Below are 18,871 nucleotides of genomic sequence, written 5' to 3'. Positions count from 1 at the left end.
CGGAAGCTAGTTTTCGCTTTAACTTCGCTGACGAGAGGAAAAAATCATTGCAAAGAGTGTGACAGGAACTGTACCAAACTTGTCTTTCGACCTCTTGTAAGAAGAACCTGGTGATCCTGAATTATTCATCAAAAGTGAGAAAACTGGTTACAGCGATGTTACCGATCAATATTAATTTCTGCAATTTAAAATGTCTTAATGAGGTACATTAAATATTCATAAAAAGTTGGTACTTTTACAAATTTACTTCTAATATTGCTTTACATAACATATTTGTAATAAAGATTTTACTAATATAATATTGTGAAATAAACGCGTATTTTTACTTGTAAACATTTTTTAATCAAAGAAAAAAATACTTTTGTACAAAGTTATTATTATTATTATTTTTAAAAATTTTTTTGTAAGTTTTATATATTTTTTTTTCTTTAAGAAGCTGGAGAATAATGATTTTTTTTATATTTTTACTACGTTGAAAAATATGGCAAGCTAAGTGAATATGTGGATTATAGTATAATGTATGTGAAAAAATTGAGAGAATTCATGAATATTTTATTATTTTAAACATTTCTGATCAATATTTGTATGGGTATAATACATTTTATAAAGTAAAATTCAATTAAAATATATATTAAAGAAAGAAAATGAGAAATATGTAAATTAAAAGGAAAAAATATAAGAGAAAAGAATTCGAAATGTTCGAATATGAAGACACTTTTTAATTAAGTTTGTTCAACTAGAGGAACATTGATAATTAAAGATAATTATAACAGTTTTTCAAGTGCTAATCAATCACAAGTATCGGTTTCTGCATTGCCGCAGTGTTCATTATTAACTAAAATTACACTCAACATTTAAATTAAGAAGAAAAAACTCAAATGTTATACATTATATTTGGGATAGAAAACTAACCACGTGCTAATTAATATACAAAACGGGTTATAAGTATATATATAGAACGTATCAAATTGTTTTTTTAATATTTGGAAGCAGTTATAAGATTAAGAAAGTTGCTTAAAGAGTCTGTGGTAGTAATATTTGTAGTAAAGTAGTAAGTAAATAGTTTGATTTAAACTGCGTATTATTCAAAGCAGGTTAATACATAAAACAAGTGAACACGTGAAGCAAGGTAACAGCAACAACTCAACATATACTTACCCGCCCAATACGCTGTCAAGAAGAGGAGCAACTTCACAGTAAAGATCATGGCCAACCACTGGTAGTCCACCACATTCCGTGTACAAAAGCCTCACTGTATTTATCACACAGCAATGTCTCAGCACATTCAGACCAACTGCTGTCCCATCTACTCTTGGATCGATGTCCTGCAAGGCGCAAAGCAAAATCGCTGCCGTCCACCACCGCGCCTCACTCCCGTGGTACCGGCAGTTGGACGTCATACTATACTGCGACTGCGCGTATACCATCTACTGACTGTGATATCAGCTTGTTAGTATTGTGATGCCAAACTTTCCAGAGGCGTGACATTGGCACTCCATTGGCAAACGTACGATTATTCAAGGTGTGTATGCAGTAAACATCTTTCTTTCTTAGAATGGGAGAAATTTATACAATTATTAACCTTATTGTTTGTACTTTTTGTAACCAACATCTACATTATTAGGCTATTACCTTTTGAAACTAATCTGAGGATTTCCAAATGTGGAGTACCGTAACGAGAACCGTAAAAGAGATTAAATTTGTTTTTTACAGTAATGAAAATCGTTATAAGGTATACCGAATTGAAAACTCATAAGAAACTTTTTTTCGTAATATAAAATTCTTCTGTACTCTGATTTTAAGCTAATTTAAAACTTTTAAATTGAAAAAAGTATTCAATTAATTTTCATTATAATTTCTCTATCAAAAATATAAATTCTGGTAACATTATAAACGAAATAACTTAAGAGAGAAATTTATAAGCTCTTATACTTAAAACTTACTAAAAATTAAAGATGTATTATGAATAAAATGATATGATTTTGTCGTATTCTCAGCGGGAATGTAGTTCTAACAACAAGTTATTGCTAACTGCTGATTCAGATAACTGTCCGGAAAATATGATAGAACATAATGGTTATAGAAGGAACAACTAAAAATATGATAGAGTAGCAAAATATCGAAAACAAAAATTTGTTTTCCTCAAACTTATATAATTAAAATTCAATATCATATCACTTTTCTACGGCAAAATCTTTTTCTTTAATCAAAGAGGTTTGTTGGAAATATATACTTTTCAAAATTTTCCGAAAAAAAAACAATAATAAAAACATTCAATATAATTACAAGTCTGCATATTTGGAATGTCAATTTTATCATCTTAACGGTTTCTTCAAGTTTAATCACACAAGTCACGACAATCGAATATTTCTTGAAAGCAACTTCGTTAACAAGAGCGACTCCTCTCTTACTATATATATATATACTTTTTCCAACTTCAATTTGAAGATTATTTTCCAACTGCTGTTGAATTTATTAAGTAAAAATAAAAATTCGGCTAGAAACTTTATTCGCATAAACAATAACAACTCACATAGAAATAACATGTAAAATATTATTTTTTAATACTTAGAATTAAAAACATCTTTTAAAAAATACAGTATGCGACTAAAACATTAATAAATTAATTAATGTTTTTAAAATATCTTCTATTCTTTCTTAAGTATTATCATCATTATTATATCATAAAAGATAAAAATATTCATTTTTTATATATTTTTTTATTCGTAGAATTATAATTTGTTGAAGGAAAGAAACAATAAAATTTTCTTTACTTTTTAAGATGATACTTCTAAAACTTATTAAATTAGAATAACAAGCATTTCAAGAATTACAAAAAAAATAAATAAAAAATAAAAATAAATGTTCTTACGTAAAGTTATTCAAATTTCTTTTTCTAAATTATCAATTTAAAATGAATAATTGAATGTTTAAGTGGAGTTTAATTTTTTGATAATTTTCGTCTTTTATTGTAAATTGTTATTGTTAACTTGTAACTTTTTATGTTAAAAAATAGTGAAAAAAGTCTTTAAATTTTTTAATTGATAAAAAAAAAATATATTTTAAACTTCAAAATTCGTACCTTATTTTAAATGTGATTTTAAAATAATTTTTTAAATAATATTAGTTATTTTCTAAGGGAAGATCCGGAGAGCTATTGAAAATCGCTTCAACGATTTAACATAAAAGTATATAATAATATTTAATAAAAATAATAAATTATATAAACAAAATACAAGAAGTTAAAAATATGTATAAATTATTAAAAATATAAATTATATTTATAAAATTATTTCGTTTATTACAATTTTAGAATAGAATAATAAATAAAAATCACCTTAAAATATTGTCATTTTCTATTAAAAATATTAACTGATTAATTATTTTTATTTGAAAAATCGTTTTTGATATTATTTTTTTATTAAAATCTTTACATAAATTAAACGTTTGTGGAAATTGTAGTCTTGTAAACAAGCAAAATCACATCATAAACAAACAAAAAAACAGGTTGTATATGTTATAAAATATACTAAAGAACTGAAAAATATTCAGTTCACGTGTTTTATTTAAATAAAAATTAAATATTGAACTTTAAAACGAAAGAAAAAAAGTAAGAAGAAAGATTATAAGGTTACAATAGTCGTCATTCAGATTTCAACATGCTACAGTAGGCTACAATTTAGAAGTTGATAGGTCTTATCTTGTTACGAGTTTTGGTCTTGACATTTTGACAGATTTATTATAAAACTATTTAATTCGTATTGTAGCGATTTTATCATCGGAGTCATTTCAAATTTAAATCATAAATTATATGTAAAATACAAAAATAGGGCATATGACAGAACGGGATTGAAATGAAATTCGAAATCATTTCTATCTGAAGCAATTGCACTTCAATGTTATAGTGGCAAACATTGCTGTGGACTGCACTCAATCTGCTTCCGAGAAATGATAGTTGAACGTAATAACAGGAGAAGGCTTTAAGAGATACCAAGAGAACGAACAGATGACAGAGAATTGATAAGAAAAAAATAAAGAAAAGAATTACAAATCGTGGCTCTTTCTTGAAATTCAGTTCACGAACCATAGAACATCGTTCGTTGTTCTATGACTAGACGTATACAAATCAAGAATGATAGAAGAATGTTTCAAATGTAAACTCCCTTCATCATCATCATCATCATCATCATCATCGTATAGATTTTTAGAGGAAAAAATAAACTTATTTCAATCAATACCCTGCCTCAAAGTTAAAGTAATAGTTAAAAGTTATAGGAACAGAATTCTTATATAAAAATATCATATTTCCAAGTATACTTTATATAAGTTAGATAAATTACTGTCTATAATTTTAAATCTCTTAAGAAAAATATATTTTAAATTCTAATAAAATGTATAAATTAATAAAGTTTATATATATATAATTTATTTAGCTATTCCTTAAAAATGATTAAAATTATTTATTAATTTATTTTTTAATTTAATTTCAAAAAAAATGGAAAAAAGGGGGAAAAAAGAACTTTAGTTTAGTCCTTCTTACATCGAATAAAATTATTTTTGAAACATTTTTCCATTCGAAAAAATTAATTACGTAAAGAAATAGATTTTATTTATTCGTTTTACTGTAAATAATTGCGTGAAAAATAAATTCAAAATGTATTAAGTAGTAGAAAGTAAAAAGAAAAAAAAAAGAAGAAAGGGAAAAAATTATTAATATTTGTTTTAAGGAGGAACAAAAAGTTAATTTTTAATATTTGAATAATTTTTTTCTATTTGTCTTTCTGTTGAAAAATTCTAATCTAATTTATAATTTTTTTATATAAAATAAGTTTCTTTAAATGTTTTTTTCGATTTATTAATGCTTCTTTTCGAGATATATAACTCTAGATACAGGTAGAAAAAGTATATAATTTACAGCTTATGTTTCTTTTTTAACAGTTTAATGCGGTTTTAATCGCACTTAGAAATAATGGAATAAAAGAATAAATTATCACAAAAATGAAAAGAGAATAAATTACACTACTAAAGTTCAATATCTCATACATACTGTTTAAAGAAATCATATATAACCTTCTGAAGCTAGGGCTGACTTACACGGAAGCTAAACAAGCTGCAAGCTACATTAAGACCCCAAAAAACTAAATTAGATCTTGCTTTGGAGAGTAAACAATCTAATATAGAGAAGTGTTTAAATATAATTTGAAAGTTGAATTAACTATTAAATAAATTCTTAACCAGTTTCTAGCCTACTTGTTATTAAATTGTTATTTTACTGTTTACTATTTCTTAGTATTTATTTAAGGGCTTATTACACATTGAGATATATATTTATCTTCTTTATTATAGCTCTCTTCAGTCAGATTAAACTGACCAAATAAAACGACATTAATTTGCATGACTCACACTGAAACTACTGACTAACATGTCTAAATATATATATATATATATATGTATATAGTTAAAAACTTAACACATTTAATTACCCATAAGGTAATTAAATGTAGTTATATTATGTAAAGTCTAGTGATCATAACTCATGGACTAGTAATAATTTAAATATGATAAGATCTAGGAAATAAAGAAATTCCTAATGTTACACCAAGCATACGTACCAGGGAGTTATAAGGATGATGAATTTTGAAAAGAAATAAAAAATTAAGTGATGAAAAAAGTGTCACATTTCAGATACTATAAGTGTTAACTTTCAGTTCACGTGTTTTTAAGACTACTTGTGAAAAATTTAATGCAATTAAATATTAGTGTAATGCTTAGCTTAAGAGTGAATATGCAGTAGTTTACACGTGAAAATTGTAATATAATGTGTAGTAAGAATATTTGTAGGTGTGTTGCTGTCGACAGCTATTTGTTAATTAGATGTGTTAAGTTTTTAACTATATATACATATTTTAGACATGTTTGTCAGTAGTTTCAGTATGAGTCATACAAATTAATGCTGTTTTATTTGGCCAATATAACCTGGCTGAAGAGGGTTGTAATAGAACAGCCAAAATGCATTTTAGAATGGCCAAAAAATGTTGATGTTTGTAGTATAATGTATAATAAGTAGAGTAATAAAGGGAATAAACATAAGTCTCAATGTGTGATAAGCCCTTAAATACTAAGAAATAGTAAACAGTAAAATAACAATGTTAAATAAATGTTTGGTTATGATATTCTAACAAATTAGAACCCTTTAAAGATGTCTTTAATTCGATCTGCTGATTGGTTAGAAGCAGAAAATAAATAAGATAGGCGTGATTTAGTTGCTCTCATTGTTTTAGTTTTAGTCAGTCATTAGTTTTACATGCCCTGATAGGCCAGAAATTCGATTTAATTACAACCTAACCTACATTAATAATCATTTGTTTTGTTTCGTATATTTCATTAACCAATGAACGTGACGGATTTTAAATTTTTTTATAAAGGCTCACAACTTTTTAAATTATCGCTTCCAAAAATTTTATTAGGAAAATTATTAATCTGTGATTTATCTTATGATAAAAATACAAAATTATGATAAACGTTTAATAAATTACGCAAAATAAAACGCAGAGATAAGTAAATTTTTATTGTTAAAAATGAATAAATAATATACATATATATTATATAATATTTTGTTCAACTTTTTGAATAATTTTATCGATTGAAAGTAGATAAATCGTTTGGATATTTATTCTTTTTGTATAGATCTTTTGAGCGTGCTTTTCTTACATAAATTTGTCTATATAATTGGGACAACGTGATTAAGTATTTTCCGAAGCTAAGTAGAATTTTGTAAAGGAAAATATTCAATATCGTTTGATCGTCTTCGTTTAATATTTAATTATAAATGATTCTCTTCGAAATTCCGTAGGCAACTTTTATATTGAAGAGATGAAAGGAATAGGGGAAAAAACCATCTTAAGATAACGATTCGTTTGAAGCACACAATTAATTTTACGATCTCATTCCATGTATAAATATATATTCTACAAAAGGTAACTTATTATTTTTCTTTAAAATATAAATCCGAAATGTAAAAATTATATATTTTATCTATTTAAAAGTTGTATTTTACGTAAAAAGAAGGAAAAAATGAGCAGTTTTGTTTGGAAGAATAAAAAAGGAAAAAAGAAAAAGAAGACGAAACGTCTCATATCGAGTTTAAATTTTCATTCTCTGGAAATTTTCAAAGAATAACACAAATCTCAAAGGAACTGTATGGTAAATAAGTCGGTAAAATATTCTGGCAAGTCTGGTTGAAAGGACTTAGGTCAGCAGTCCTGACGCCTAGTAGTGACAAAACTATACTTACTGTCAACCAAATCGGACATTTGTCAACGGTGGCAAGGTACCGTGTTAACGTCAATGTGATGGATGTCTCAGAGTGGAGCGGACTTCTTTTCTCGCTCAGGGAGCAGACGGAAGCACGTGCAACGTCACACGAGAAGATGCATTTGGGTAAAGTAAGAGAAATGATCAATATTTGCTTGCCTGACTCTTTACCTTTGCAGATGATTGGATTTGAACGACATATTTATAATGTCAAATAATTTCATAAAATTCTGACATCGATATAACACTGCACATATATATATTGAATATTATTAAACTCGACAAAAATATTTTTAAATTTTAGTTTAATATTTAATAACATATTGCAATTTTTCTCCGATCTATAAATTACCAAACTGTACCATAAAAAAACATGATTTATTTTCGAATTTTTAAAAGATAATTTTGAATTAACGACTTGAATAAAATTAATTAAACTAATTACAATTAATCTTTTTTTATTAATTCTAAGAAAAGAACTTTTATTATTTATATAAGAAAATATGTTATAATCGATGGGAAAATATAATTTTCTTCCCCCATTTAATGCCTCGAGAAACGTTCTTTTAAACAATTAATCTTAACTTTATTAATTTTATTTTTATGGATAAGAAATTAAAAAAAATACAAGAGAAATTATCGTTAAGAAATAACCATAAACATTAGTTTTATCCATAAGATAATAGTTATTCTGGAAGACACGCTATAACTTCTTCATTGCACTCATTTTCTAGTTCAATTTCGTAGAACAATGGATATTTTTCTAGGTATATGGAATGTATTCCTTTTACTTATTTTATTTAGAAGCATTAAATGGATACAATAGCCGAACACCTATTGAGAAAGACAGACTTAGTTTGTCCATTAGAACGAATATCCAGTGTTGTTATTTCAACGCCTTACAAGACAGTACACTCTTCTAGACTACATTGATGGCCAGAAATGTCTGATACTATCTTCCGCCCAACTCTTAAATTCGACAAATAAAAGGTGATTGCTTTTTTTTCATTGGCTATCACAGAAAAGTGATGAGACATTTCACTTTTACGCACACTTTGAATAGGCGTCCAAATCTGCTATTGAAGTAAAATGCTCGAATTTTTTTATCGTTATTATTATTTTTCTTTAATAAATGCGTGTTAAAATGTGAATGCCAAACATTAAAAAATCTTTTTAAGAGTTATATGCATTTTAAATTTTATTGATATCAAAAATATATTTTTGTACAACAGCAAAAGCAACATGTCTGACGTTCGTGGTTTCATTCTTTCTTATAATAGAATTATTTTGTGTAAAATTACAAAGATTAGCTTAAGATCTTTATAGAAAATTTATAAACATTTATATATGTTAAACTATTAAAAATATTCTTTAATATATCAAAAATTCCTGCCGAATCTCACACACCTCTCAACTATACTGAACACGCAATGTAGACTTGAATTGCTAACAAGTCAAACTTTTCTTTCTAATTTGTTTTATTTTAATTTTTAATTCTCCGTATTTGGAGCTTCTGAATAATTTATCCAAATCTTGAAAGATTAAAAAACACAGAAAAAATTTTTAATGTTCTTATTCTTTATTTTTATGCCACGGTTCTTCACGAATTCATCTAAATATTTTAACAAAAGCCTTACTTATTAAACTTAATAATTACATGAAAAAATAAAGAAAACTAATTACTCTGAGTCATATTCTAAACGAAATTTGAGTCATAAAATAGTAAATGTATGCCCTATTAATATTAATGTTATTCTAAGTCGATTCATTAGTAAATGCTAATGGTCACGCATAAAATGCAATTATACACAAAAATATTTTCCTATTTCTCATAATTATGTTATTAATTTTAATATTATCGTATTTACAATGCTAATATTAGAAAATATATATCATAATTATAACATCCTCAAACAAAAATATATCCGGTATATGACAGCGAAACTTTCGTGTAAGAAATCATTTTAATTATCTAAGATCATCAACATTTTAAAATATGTTAAGGTTATTATTCGTTATAGATGGATTATGTGCGAGTTATGACGATGATAAATTTTATGTCCATAATCATTTTAATTTATCGACATATTTTAAAAGGTTCCTCGTACGTGTGTTAAATAAAATCATAACGATTTAGCTAACAGAAAGATATGAGAAGCTCGCTTCTAAGACATTCTTTGAAGTTGCATCTCGTCTCTCATGTGTCTCCAGAGTACTATATTGTCGCAACTCTTACAGCTTCCATTGGTTTGTCTGAAGTGTTAGATTTCGGTTATCGACGGCTATACTTAGACTATCCCATCTTCTAACATTCTACTCTATAATGGAAGATTCTTAGATAATTTTATAGATTCTAAGTTACGTTTCATATAACTTAAAGTTTTTTTTTAAATTTTTATAAAGGTAAATGATATGTTTTTATGTATCTAACTATAGACTACATTTTCAGTATAAACGTTTATAGTTTAGTCAAGAAGTTGTAAAAATTTCCAAGCACTTATCTACTTTAAATAGTACGAAATAATTTTAATATAAATTTTAAAAACTATATTATTTTAAAATATAATATTCAGATTTTTATTTTAAATGTATTTTTACGTAACTTTTCTAAATTGTTTCATGTTCATAAAACTTGCTGTGAATATGTATGTTGAGACACTTAAATTATGGTAAAAATTTCAAGTCGATATCTTAAAATACTATATTTATGAGATTTTCTATAAACATATACGCTATTCGTACAGTACAACAGACAAGCTGTTTTTTCCCTATGTAAGAAGGAGAAAAAATATTTAATCAATGAAGATAGCATGACGTATGAATGATCTGTTTTCTTTTATAATTTTCAAATTTTGTACCGAAAATAACGTTCTTTTTAACATATTTTTATATCGAAAATTAAGTTTTCTAATTTAATTTTAAATTAAAGTACAACAATCAAGATGAGAAGCATTTAACTGGACTACTATCAAGTGAAATGTTGTGCAAGCACTCCGGGGATCACGGATTATGCTTAATTACCTAAGTACTATTCCATAATTAGTTTTGTAATTAAAGAATGTGATAAAAACTCTTTCTACAACATTTCTCATTTGAAACACGATGATTGCAATAAATTATTATTGTTATTATTTTAAAAAATTTTACTATTACAATTGAAAATCAAGATCAAAATAAACATTTACTGAATTATATTTTTTACGTTTAAATGAAATTTTTTAAAATGTATTAATTAAAATAAGGGAATAATATAATAATAAGTAAATTTAAATCTTTAATGCTTTATTGACACTAATTTTCATTAAAAAGTTTTAAATTTTTAACTTTTATTACGCATTTATACGTTACTACAAACGTTAAATAAGAACTTATAAATTTTTAAAAATTAAGAATATTTCAATGTTATTTAACAAATTTTAGAATTAAATTTTTTTTATTGTTATTAAATATAAATTTGTAAGTTTAATTTATTGTATTAACGTAAAATTTTATTTTGCTTTATATAACTACAATATGTGGCTTTAAACGAGATTAAATACAGAGATTGCTCAAAAGCTAGTTAACCATCATAAAATGTAACTTGTTATCTTATTCAAATACCTTATTTCTTATAAAATTTACAAAAACTATTTTAAAAATGACAAGAATACTAATTGTAATAAGATAATTAACTCTGCGGACCCTTTTTACAAATTGCTAAATTTCTTGAAAAAACACTCTGTATCTGACTTTTCGGCCACCCTGTACTTTAATTACTAAATTGCAAAACATTCTAAATAATTAATTATAAAATAATATATAATTATTTTTTTATATTGTACGTCTTTGTGTCTATACAAAATATCCTTTATAATGTTTACTTTAAGCCCCCCCCCCAAAAAAAACATTTAATTCTTATTTTTATTACGTCTAAGCTTTATATATAAACTCATGCGTAGCATATAAAGATACTTAAGACCCTGTACAGCGTGTATAGAACTATTAATAACCACTATTTATTTATTTTACGATCAGACATAGAGCCATGAGGATTTATATAATTTAAAATATAAATACAATATATATATTAAAGACACCCATTCGAGTAAGAGAGATATATTAACCTATCAGAATCAAAATTAGAGAGAGAAGAAACCAAGTTTAGTAGAAGAGATTAGTTCTAGAAATAGATCAGAAGAAATAAGAAACGAATACGTATCATTCTAGAAAAAGATTGGGGCCATTCATGAAAGATTTGTTGCACATTTAATACATAAGATCGTTTTATTTTATTTTAGTTTTCTTTCTACTCTCAACTTGTAAGAAGTTTTTCTTATTTTTTTAGTTTTGAAGTCAACGTATTCGTGTAATGAATTCCTGAGAATCCAGTTAGCTAGAAAATAGTTCAAGAAAACAGTGAGAAAATCGCAACAAATCAGTGGAATCGGAGATTCTTTGAAACAACGTAAGAGAAGTAGAATCACAACAAACGGTTTCGTTGGAAATAAATTTGATAATCTTCAAAGCTATCCTCCTTTCTCTTGGAGTAGATCTTAGCAAGAATAGTAAAGGCAAGTCCCATAATGTCAAATGCAGACATCATTTGTTTAGCTGGGATGTCAACTTAAGACTACTTATTCGATTCAATGGCGGACGCAATGAACTGGAACAGCTAACAATAATGCCTTCCGCCGGAAGTTAGAGAACTGGTGGAGTGTATTGCCTATCCTTTATTTTTTTCTTCCGGAAAGCAATCTATCGAGCGATACAAGTACAGACTGGAAATTCGTTAGAGTTTTCGATATCCTAAGGCGGCTGTTTGGACATTTAACCAATTGTTCAATTGACTCGATTACGTCAAATGAACTCTGACCCCCACTCAGTTTTACTCGCCTTTAAATGGACTATAAATGAATTTCGCTTGAAGATTTATGCTTTTTGTAGTTAAAACTGATTGACGAGTACTTTTTCGTCACTGATTATTTACTTTTTAGATTTTCAAAATCTACTTAAAAGTATTTCACTAGATTTTGATATGTCTCGTTGAAAAAGTAATTGTGCAATTTTATAATTTATATATGAATAATTTACAAAATATCTTTCATTTAGACAATACTTTATCGTTAAATCATTCAGTAAAAATATTTATTGTAAAGTATAAAAAACTCAAAAATTTTTGATAAAGTTTTAATTATAATTAACGTTATTTTTATTTATGATATTTTAATTTATATTATAATTTCTTATTTAAAATATTTAAATAATATCTTTAATTTTTATAAATTCTAAATATTTTAATATATATATATATATTCATTTCTACTTTTAGTATTTAATATATTTTCTATTAAAAATAGAATTTTTATGCTATTTTATTTATTATATTTATCATTTGATGTAGAAAATCAAAGATTAACTCAATTGTAAATAAAATATGACATAAATTTATCAAAATGTTATTCGTGTGATAAATTCTTTTTATTTATTTTTTTCGTTTATATATTTGATATAATATATAATATAACAAAGTACATCATAACTATATTGAATTTTCTGTTGGCTTATGTTGTTCGTGCAATTCCATTAATTAGAAATATATTGAAACTTTTTTTCGCTGGTAAACAATTTACTAATTTTAAAAAAAAATAATAATAATAATAATTTTAAAATTTAGACATTTATTAATTAAATTTTTTATGAATAATGTAATATATAAATTCCATTGAATAAGTTATCACCAGTTTTTATAAATAAATAATTTACTTAATGAAATAAAATTTAGATAATAAATTTCTTATTAATTTAAATTCAAATAAATGAATAAAATTATTTTTAACTTCAATTTATTTTTTATATTAAAATTAAAAATAATTGATATTAGTTTAAAAATAAGTTCACGTATGGATTCATAATTTAAGAATATAAATAAATAAATAGATAAATAATTTTTATATAATTTAATTTAATATTTTTGTACATTAAATGCAGAATTAATTAAACACACTATGCCCAATTTTAACTTATTTTGTTTATAATTTAATAAAATAAATATGTAAATAAATCAGTTTTATAAAAATTGAAATAATTTTTTTAATATTAAACACAAATGAATTTAAAAATTTGTGTCCACTTCATAACTTATTTTGCTTATAATTTAATCAAATAAACGAATAAAATTAATAATAAATTCATAATAAATAAATATAATATAATATATTCGAGTATAAATCTTGCTATTTTATAAAATTATAATATATTAAAACAAATTTCTTCCTCCATTTAAAAATTCTTTTTTTTTTATTATTATTTCTTCTTGAACTTCTGAAGACTAAACTTTCTAACAACTTGGAAGAATGTGTTATATTTCTCATATAAAAAGTAAGGTAGATGAATATTTTAAAAATAAAAAAGACTTTTTATTCAAATATGTATTGAATAAAATTTTTAAAAATATCTGCATAAAAAACATATTTAATGGGGTATCAAACATTCAATATATATATTGATATGTTTTTATTTAATATGATTTTATATTAATATTAATATAAAATCCAAAAATTAAATCATAAAAGATAAGAATTTCAAGAGCAATTTTTGTTTAAAAGTTATATAAAATTAATAATAATTTAATTAATATTAAATTGATTTTTTAAATAACGTAAACATTTACAATTTTATCACTATTTATTTTATACTATTTTATATAATAAATTAGTCGAATACTTTAAAGCTTTAAAATATTTATTTTTTTCGATTATTGATCATATTTAAAAAAATAAATTTTTTCAGAAATGTTATTTATTTTTGTGAATTTTTATCATTCGTCTTGTCAAAATTGTAACTTACATTAAACATATGAATATTTGATGATACAAGTAATCATATTTGTGTTACCTTAAGCGTAAACTATGAAATAAGTAAGAGCTGAGTAAAAATATTACTTTCTAATTTCGATGTCTAACAGATAAAATGTGTTATATTTCTAATTTTTAATTGAATTCGACACTTAAATGCATAAGAAGTTAAGAGAAGTATGATATAAAGAGATGATGCAGTTGCTACGCTTAATTAACCCAACCCGCTGGTAACAGAAAAGACGTATAATGAAGACTTTACGATTTTGTCATAAACTTAAGAGTCCTCACGCGTGAAAAAACCCGCTAGACACGATAATTAATGACGTAAACAAGTCATCCACGCGTGCACCTCTGATATGCTCCGTTGGATTCTGGTGATCTGCAAACTCCTTTTATGTCTAAACCACGTGTGCTATCCTGGCCATATCCAAAGGTTCTAAGACGTGAGTTTGCTTTTTTTTTTTTCCTTTAACTTCTTTTTCTTTCTACCTGTTTGCCTTTTTCGGGGTCTTTAATTAGAAAAGACTGAATATTGGTTTTTAAAATGTTTTATATTCATTTATGATGTTTTTTTTTATGAGTGTAATCTGAAAACGTTTAAACACGTTCGTTAAATGGCTACATAAAAGTAATGCATTCGAAAGTAAACTAATAATAAATTTGAATGGTTGTTTATTAATGCTTATTAAAAAATATAGTTAAAATTAATTATTTTAATTAGTTTTTTGAAATTTATTTTACATTTCTCATTGAGTTTAATGTCGCATAAAGGTATAGAGTAATGATTAAAAAAACTTTTTCTCCTCTAATTTAATGAATATATATGCTTTTATTTCTTCAATGTTTATAAATTTAATTGATTTAAATTTATTTAAAATAGATTTTTTTAAAGATTTTTTTATGGATTTTTTATGCTTAATCAATATGGGTTCTAAACACGGTCAAGTTTAGAAAAAAAAGGAAATAAACTTCCATCCTCCATAAAATTTACCTTTATGTTTCTTAAAATTTAAACATGTCATTAAGTTGTAAATGTAGTTAAATGCAAAATATAATAAATTTTATATTTAAAATATTGAAAAGTGTTATAATCTAATTCTTTATATAAAATATAATTACAATATATTGTTCAAGCGTTTAGTAACTCTTATTTTTGTTGATAATTAAATAGTAAAATTAATCTTCTAACAGTTCTACATTTTGTATTTTTTTATTTTAAAATATAAAATAAATACTTAAAAGTAACTCGTCATACGTATTATATTGTTAAATTAATGTTTTAATAGCTTAACTTTTTTATTATAACGTCAGAGTTAAAAGAAGAAAATTAATGGATTTTTCCATTAAAGGAAGTAAATCTGTTATGTAATGGAATGGAAAATGTAATAATCTTTTTCTTTAAAAATTTACTAACTTTTAATGACATCAAGGGATCGAACACAACAAGTGGGAAAAAATTGATTTGTTCTTGGAACGTATACTTTATAAAGGAAGCTGCCTACCAGTTAGCATCTTCCTTCTCGTACCGATGCGAATGATTTTTCGATCGTGTTTAAAAAAATATCAGCAGATTATATTCTAGATAATAAAATCTAATTTTTATACACACGAATTAGTCTGTTTAAATCAATTTTTCTATAATTTTTCTTGCTTTTTATAACCAACTTCGAGCATCTTTAAGTTTTCTTCGTTCATATGTTTAGAAGAGAATTGATCATTGATGAAAATATCATATTTAGAGTAATATTTTTTAACTTTTTTATATACAGCCTACATAAAATCATGATTTTTGCGTTCCCTCGATAGGTAGAAATTGCAAACACGAAGAACTGACAGCTGAGTTAGTAGCTTCTTCACAATCAACTCACACGGGATAGTCAGATATTAGATGTTAGGCAAGAATCTTTTATATTATACAACTCCGTCCGTCGAAGTGTCATCACTTCAAGCCACACAGGAAAAGAATAAAGAAGAAGAGGGTTGAACAATGAGAAGTGTGAGGTCCCTTATCTCTAAAGGGATCAGCAGTACTTTGACTTTATCATTCAAGCAGGATGCCCTACGACAAGGAGACTGGAAGGAGAAGAAAGAATGCGAATCTGAGCAGTACAGATGGACTATTTCAATAAATCTATTCGGTCCCACCTTTTTTCTTCTATCTATAAGAGCATTAGATGATATAAATGTCTGCTATAAAGTAAAGAAAAATAAGAAATGTTAATAGGGGGAAGGGTAGAAACCCTACTTCCGACTTGTGAGAGAAAGGAAAATATATATTGTATATATATTGACAGCAAGCTAGAACCAACTTCTCGACAAAGGAGAAAAGAGCTTAGGAAAAAGTTTTCCTCTGAAATATATATATGACGTTGTATTAGATATGATATCATTCTTAGATACTGTATCAAATAGTTAGAATGGTAACCGTAATAAAAAATCCTTAAAAATAGACTAGGATGTTTAATAGTCTAGAGATAGAAAATGGATTTTACGAATTATTTATTACGGAAATATTATTTAAATTTAAAACATATTTAAATACGTAATGATTCTAAAAATATTTTTAGTTATTTTAATATTATTTACATGCATACAAACTTTAAAAATATAAAAATATAGCGTAATATTAATGATCTTAGTGGTTTTTAAATGGATTTACCATAAGCTTAATAAAAATAAATTTTATTTTAAATTTTAATTTAATTGTCTAACTAAAGTTGAATTAATTTTTTTAATTTTTATCTAAAAATGATTAAATTCTTGTTTGAAGAATATAAGTAGCTAGTTATATTATTATGGAAAGTATTTATTTTCAAATTTTGAAATGAAATAGTATTTACATTACATAATTAAATAGCAATAGTTTAAAAATTTTGAAATAAAAAAAATAAATGAAAGAAATATATTTTTATATTATAAAAAAATATATAAATTATTTTTTAAACATTTTTCAGAATACTTGTATAAAATATTTTTCATTTTATAAAGTTAAAGTCAAAATTATAAAGATATAAATCTTATAATTGTAATTTATATTATCAGAAATTAAAATTTAAAAAATAATTTATATATATAGCCTATGTATTAGACTAAAAAAAATAGACTTCTGTCCAACAAACTGAATATAATTCCTCATTTTAAATACTTAGGCATCTATCTTTCCACTATTCTTCAATATCACCTATTCTGAAAAAAATTATTATTCAAATTATGAAATTCTAATGTCCTCGGTTCTGTCTCATATGCTGCCTCTGTACGCCTTAACTGCTTTTAGAAATAGAATAAATTCAATACGTCTTTATACGCAAACTATTCAAACTTTGATCTCTGAATACTAGTATAAACTATGAGGATCGAACTAGGTAGAACTAAATTATACCCATCCTGTTGAAGCAAATCCTTAACTCCATTAAAAGATTTTTTTTCAAAAATAATTCCAAAGAATTTATCTTAAAAAAAACAGCAACTCACATTCTCTCAATTGTCATACTACAATCAACAACAACCTCAAACAATTTGGCATCGCTCTTGATAGTCTATTAAAGTCTCAGACCAGCTGGAACATCTATTCATCCCTAATCATCGATAACGCTGTAACTTGGTCGACCGTTGAAGACATAAATTGCTTCCTCACTCTAAACATCATCTGCGGTACCTTTAAATTCTGTTTGAATATTGCCCTTAACCGTATATCTTTAGCAACCTTAGTCACCCACATAAATTTCTCCTAATGCAACTCCATCTAAACCTCTACTCGTTGAGGTTCAACTCCACGATTATCTTTCTTGATCAGCATAAGATTTGTCCGTTCTGCAACTTTGATCCAATCAACATTTATCATTTCTTAGTAGACTGCAACGCTCTTCGACCAGCCGTCTAAAAAAAAGACCTTGAGCTTTCAAATACTATTCCAGCTGACAAATTCCGCTTCTACTTCCATAATATCTCACAATATTCGATAATAGGAATAGCAACTACCTTAGCGACGTTGCCAAAAAAATTATAATCAGTCCAGTCCATCTGTTGCCACTCTTTCTCCATATATCCCGCAATTGTGGTCAACCGATAACAGTTTGTACTATTTTATCTGTCATGCCATTGTTCAAACTCAATCAAACACTAACTTTCCTTTATACAAGGATTTGCCCTAACAGTTAAATAAAATATTATTGTATTAAGTAATTAAATATAGAATATAAACAGCAAGGGAATTATTTCTACAAATATCTTGATTTCTGGAATTCTTAGAATACAGTTTGTTAACCCTGTAAACGGCTATCACATGATTAATATCTAGAATGTTAACAAAGAAAATGCCAAAAATAAGATGATATTCAATATAAATTATTATTATATTAGATGTTAAACAATATGATTTACTTTCATTAATAAAATTGACTTTATTATAATTAACTGTTTGAAGTAAATACTTATAATAAATGTAAGCATTTTAAATATGTTGTTTAATTTAACTTATTAAATATTATTATAATAAAAATTTAAATAAATGTTTATTTAACTATAAAGATGATAATAATTAGTTTTCTGCGCCATTCAGTATAAATACAACACGAGGTAATATAAAGAATGAAGTATGAATAGAGCGAATAATAATATATATTTACTGTATTTTAAAGATATGTTTACTTAACTTTAAAATTAAATAGCATGTTATATATTTAATATTTGTGTATCAAAAAATTATAACTGATCTAGATAAT

General features: G+C 25.0%; 1 protein-coding gene across 4 annotated transcripts in view; it reads right to left on the bottom strand.

The window, feature by feature from the left end:
• The window catches only part of LOC136979563 (synaptogenesis protein syg-1-like), a 292,582-nt gene that overhangs the window by 70,468 nt on the left and 203,243 nt on the right, over window positions 1-18,871 (bottom strand). The window contains exon 1 of one of the 4 annotated variants that reach the window (XM_067275572.1): window positions 1,159-1,736. The exons of 2 other annotated variants lie outside the window; for them this stretch is intronic. In XM_067275572.1, the coding sequence (XP_067131673.1) occupies window positions 1,159-1,207 (49 nt within the window). In that variant the 5' untranslated portion in view covers window positions 1,208-1,736. Of the gene's footprint in view, window positions 1-1,158; window positions 1,737-18,871 lie in introns of those variants that run through there. One more of the 4 variants, XM_067275574.1, reaches the window with a different exon arrangement.

Source organism: Centruroides vittatus, unplaced genomic scaffold, assembly GCF_030686945.1.
Source record: "Centruroides vittatus isolate TY-2023 unplaced genomic scaffold, ASM3068694v2 contig_628, whole genome shotgun sequence".
Classification (NCBI taxonomy): Eukaryota; Metazoa; Arthropoda; class Arachnida; order Scorpiones; family Buthidae; genus Centruroides; species Centruroides vittatus.
The sequence above is the reverse complement of the archived record's forward strand: the minus strand, read 5'-3'. Positions and strand labels throughout refer to the sequence as shown.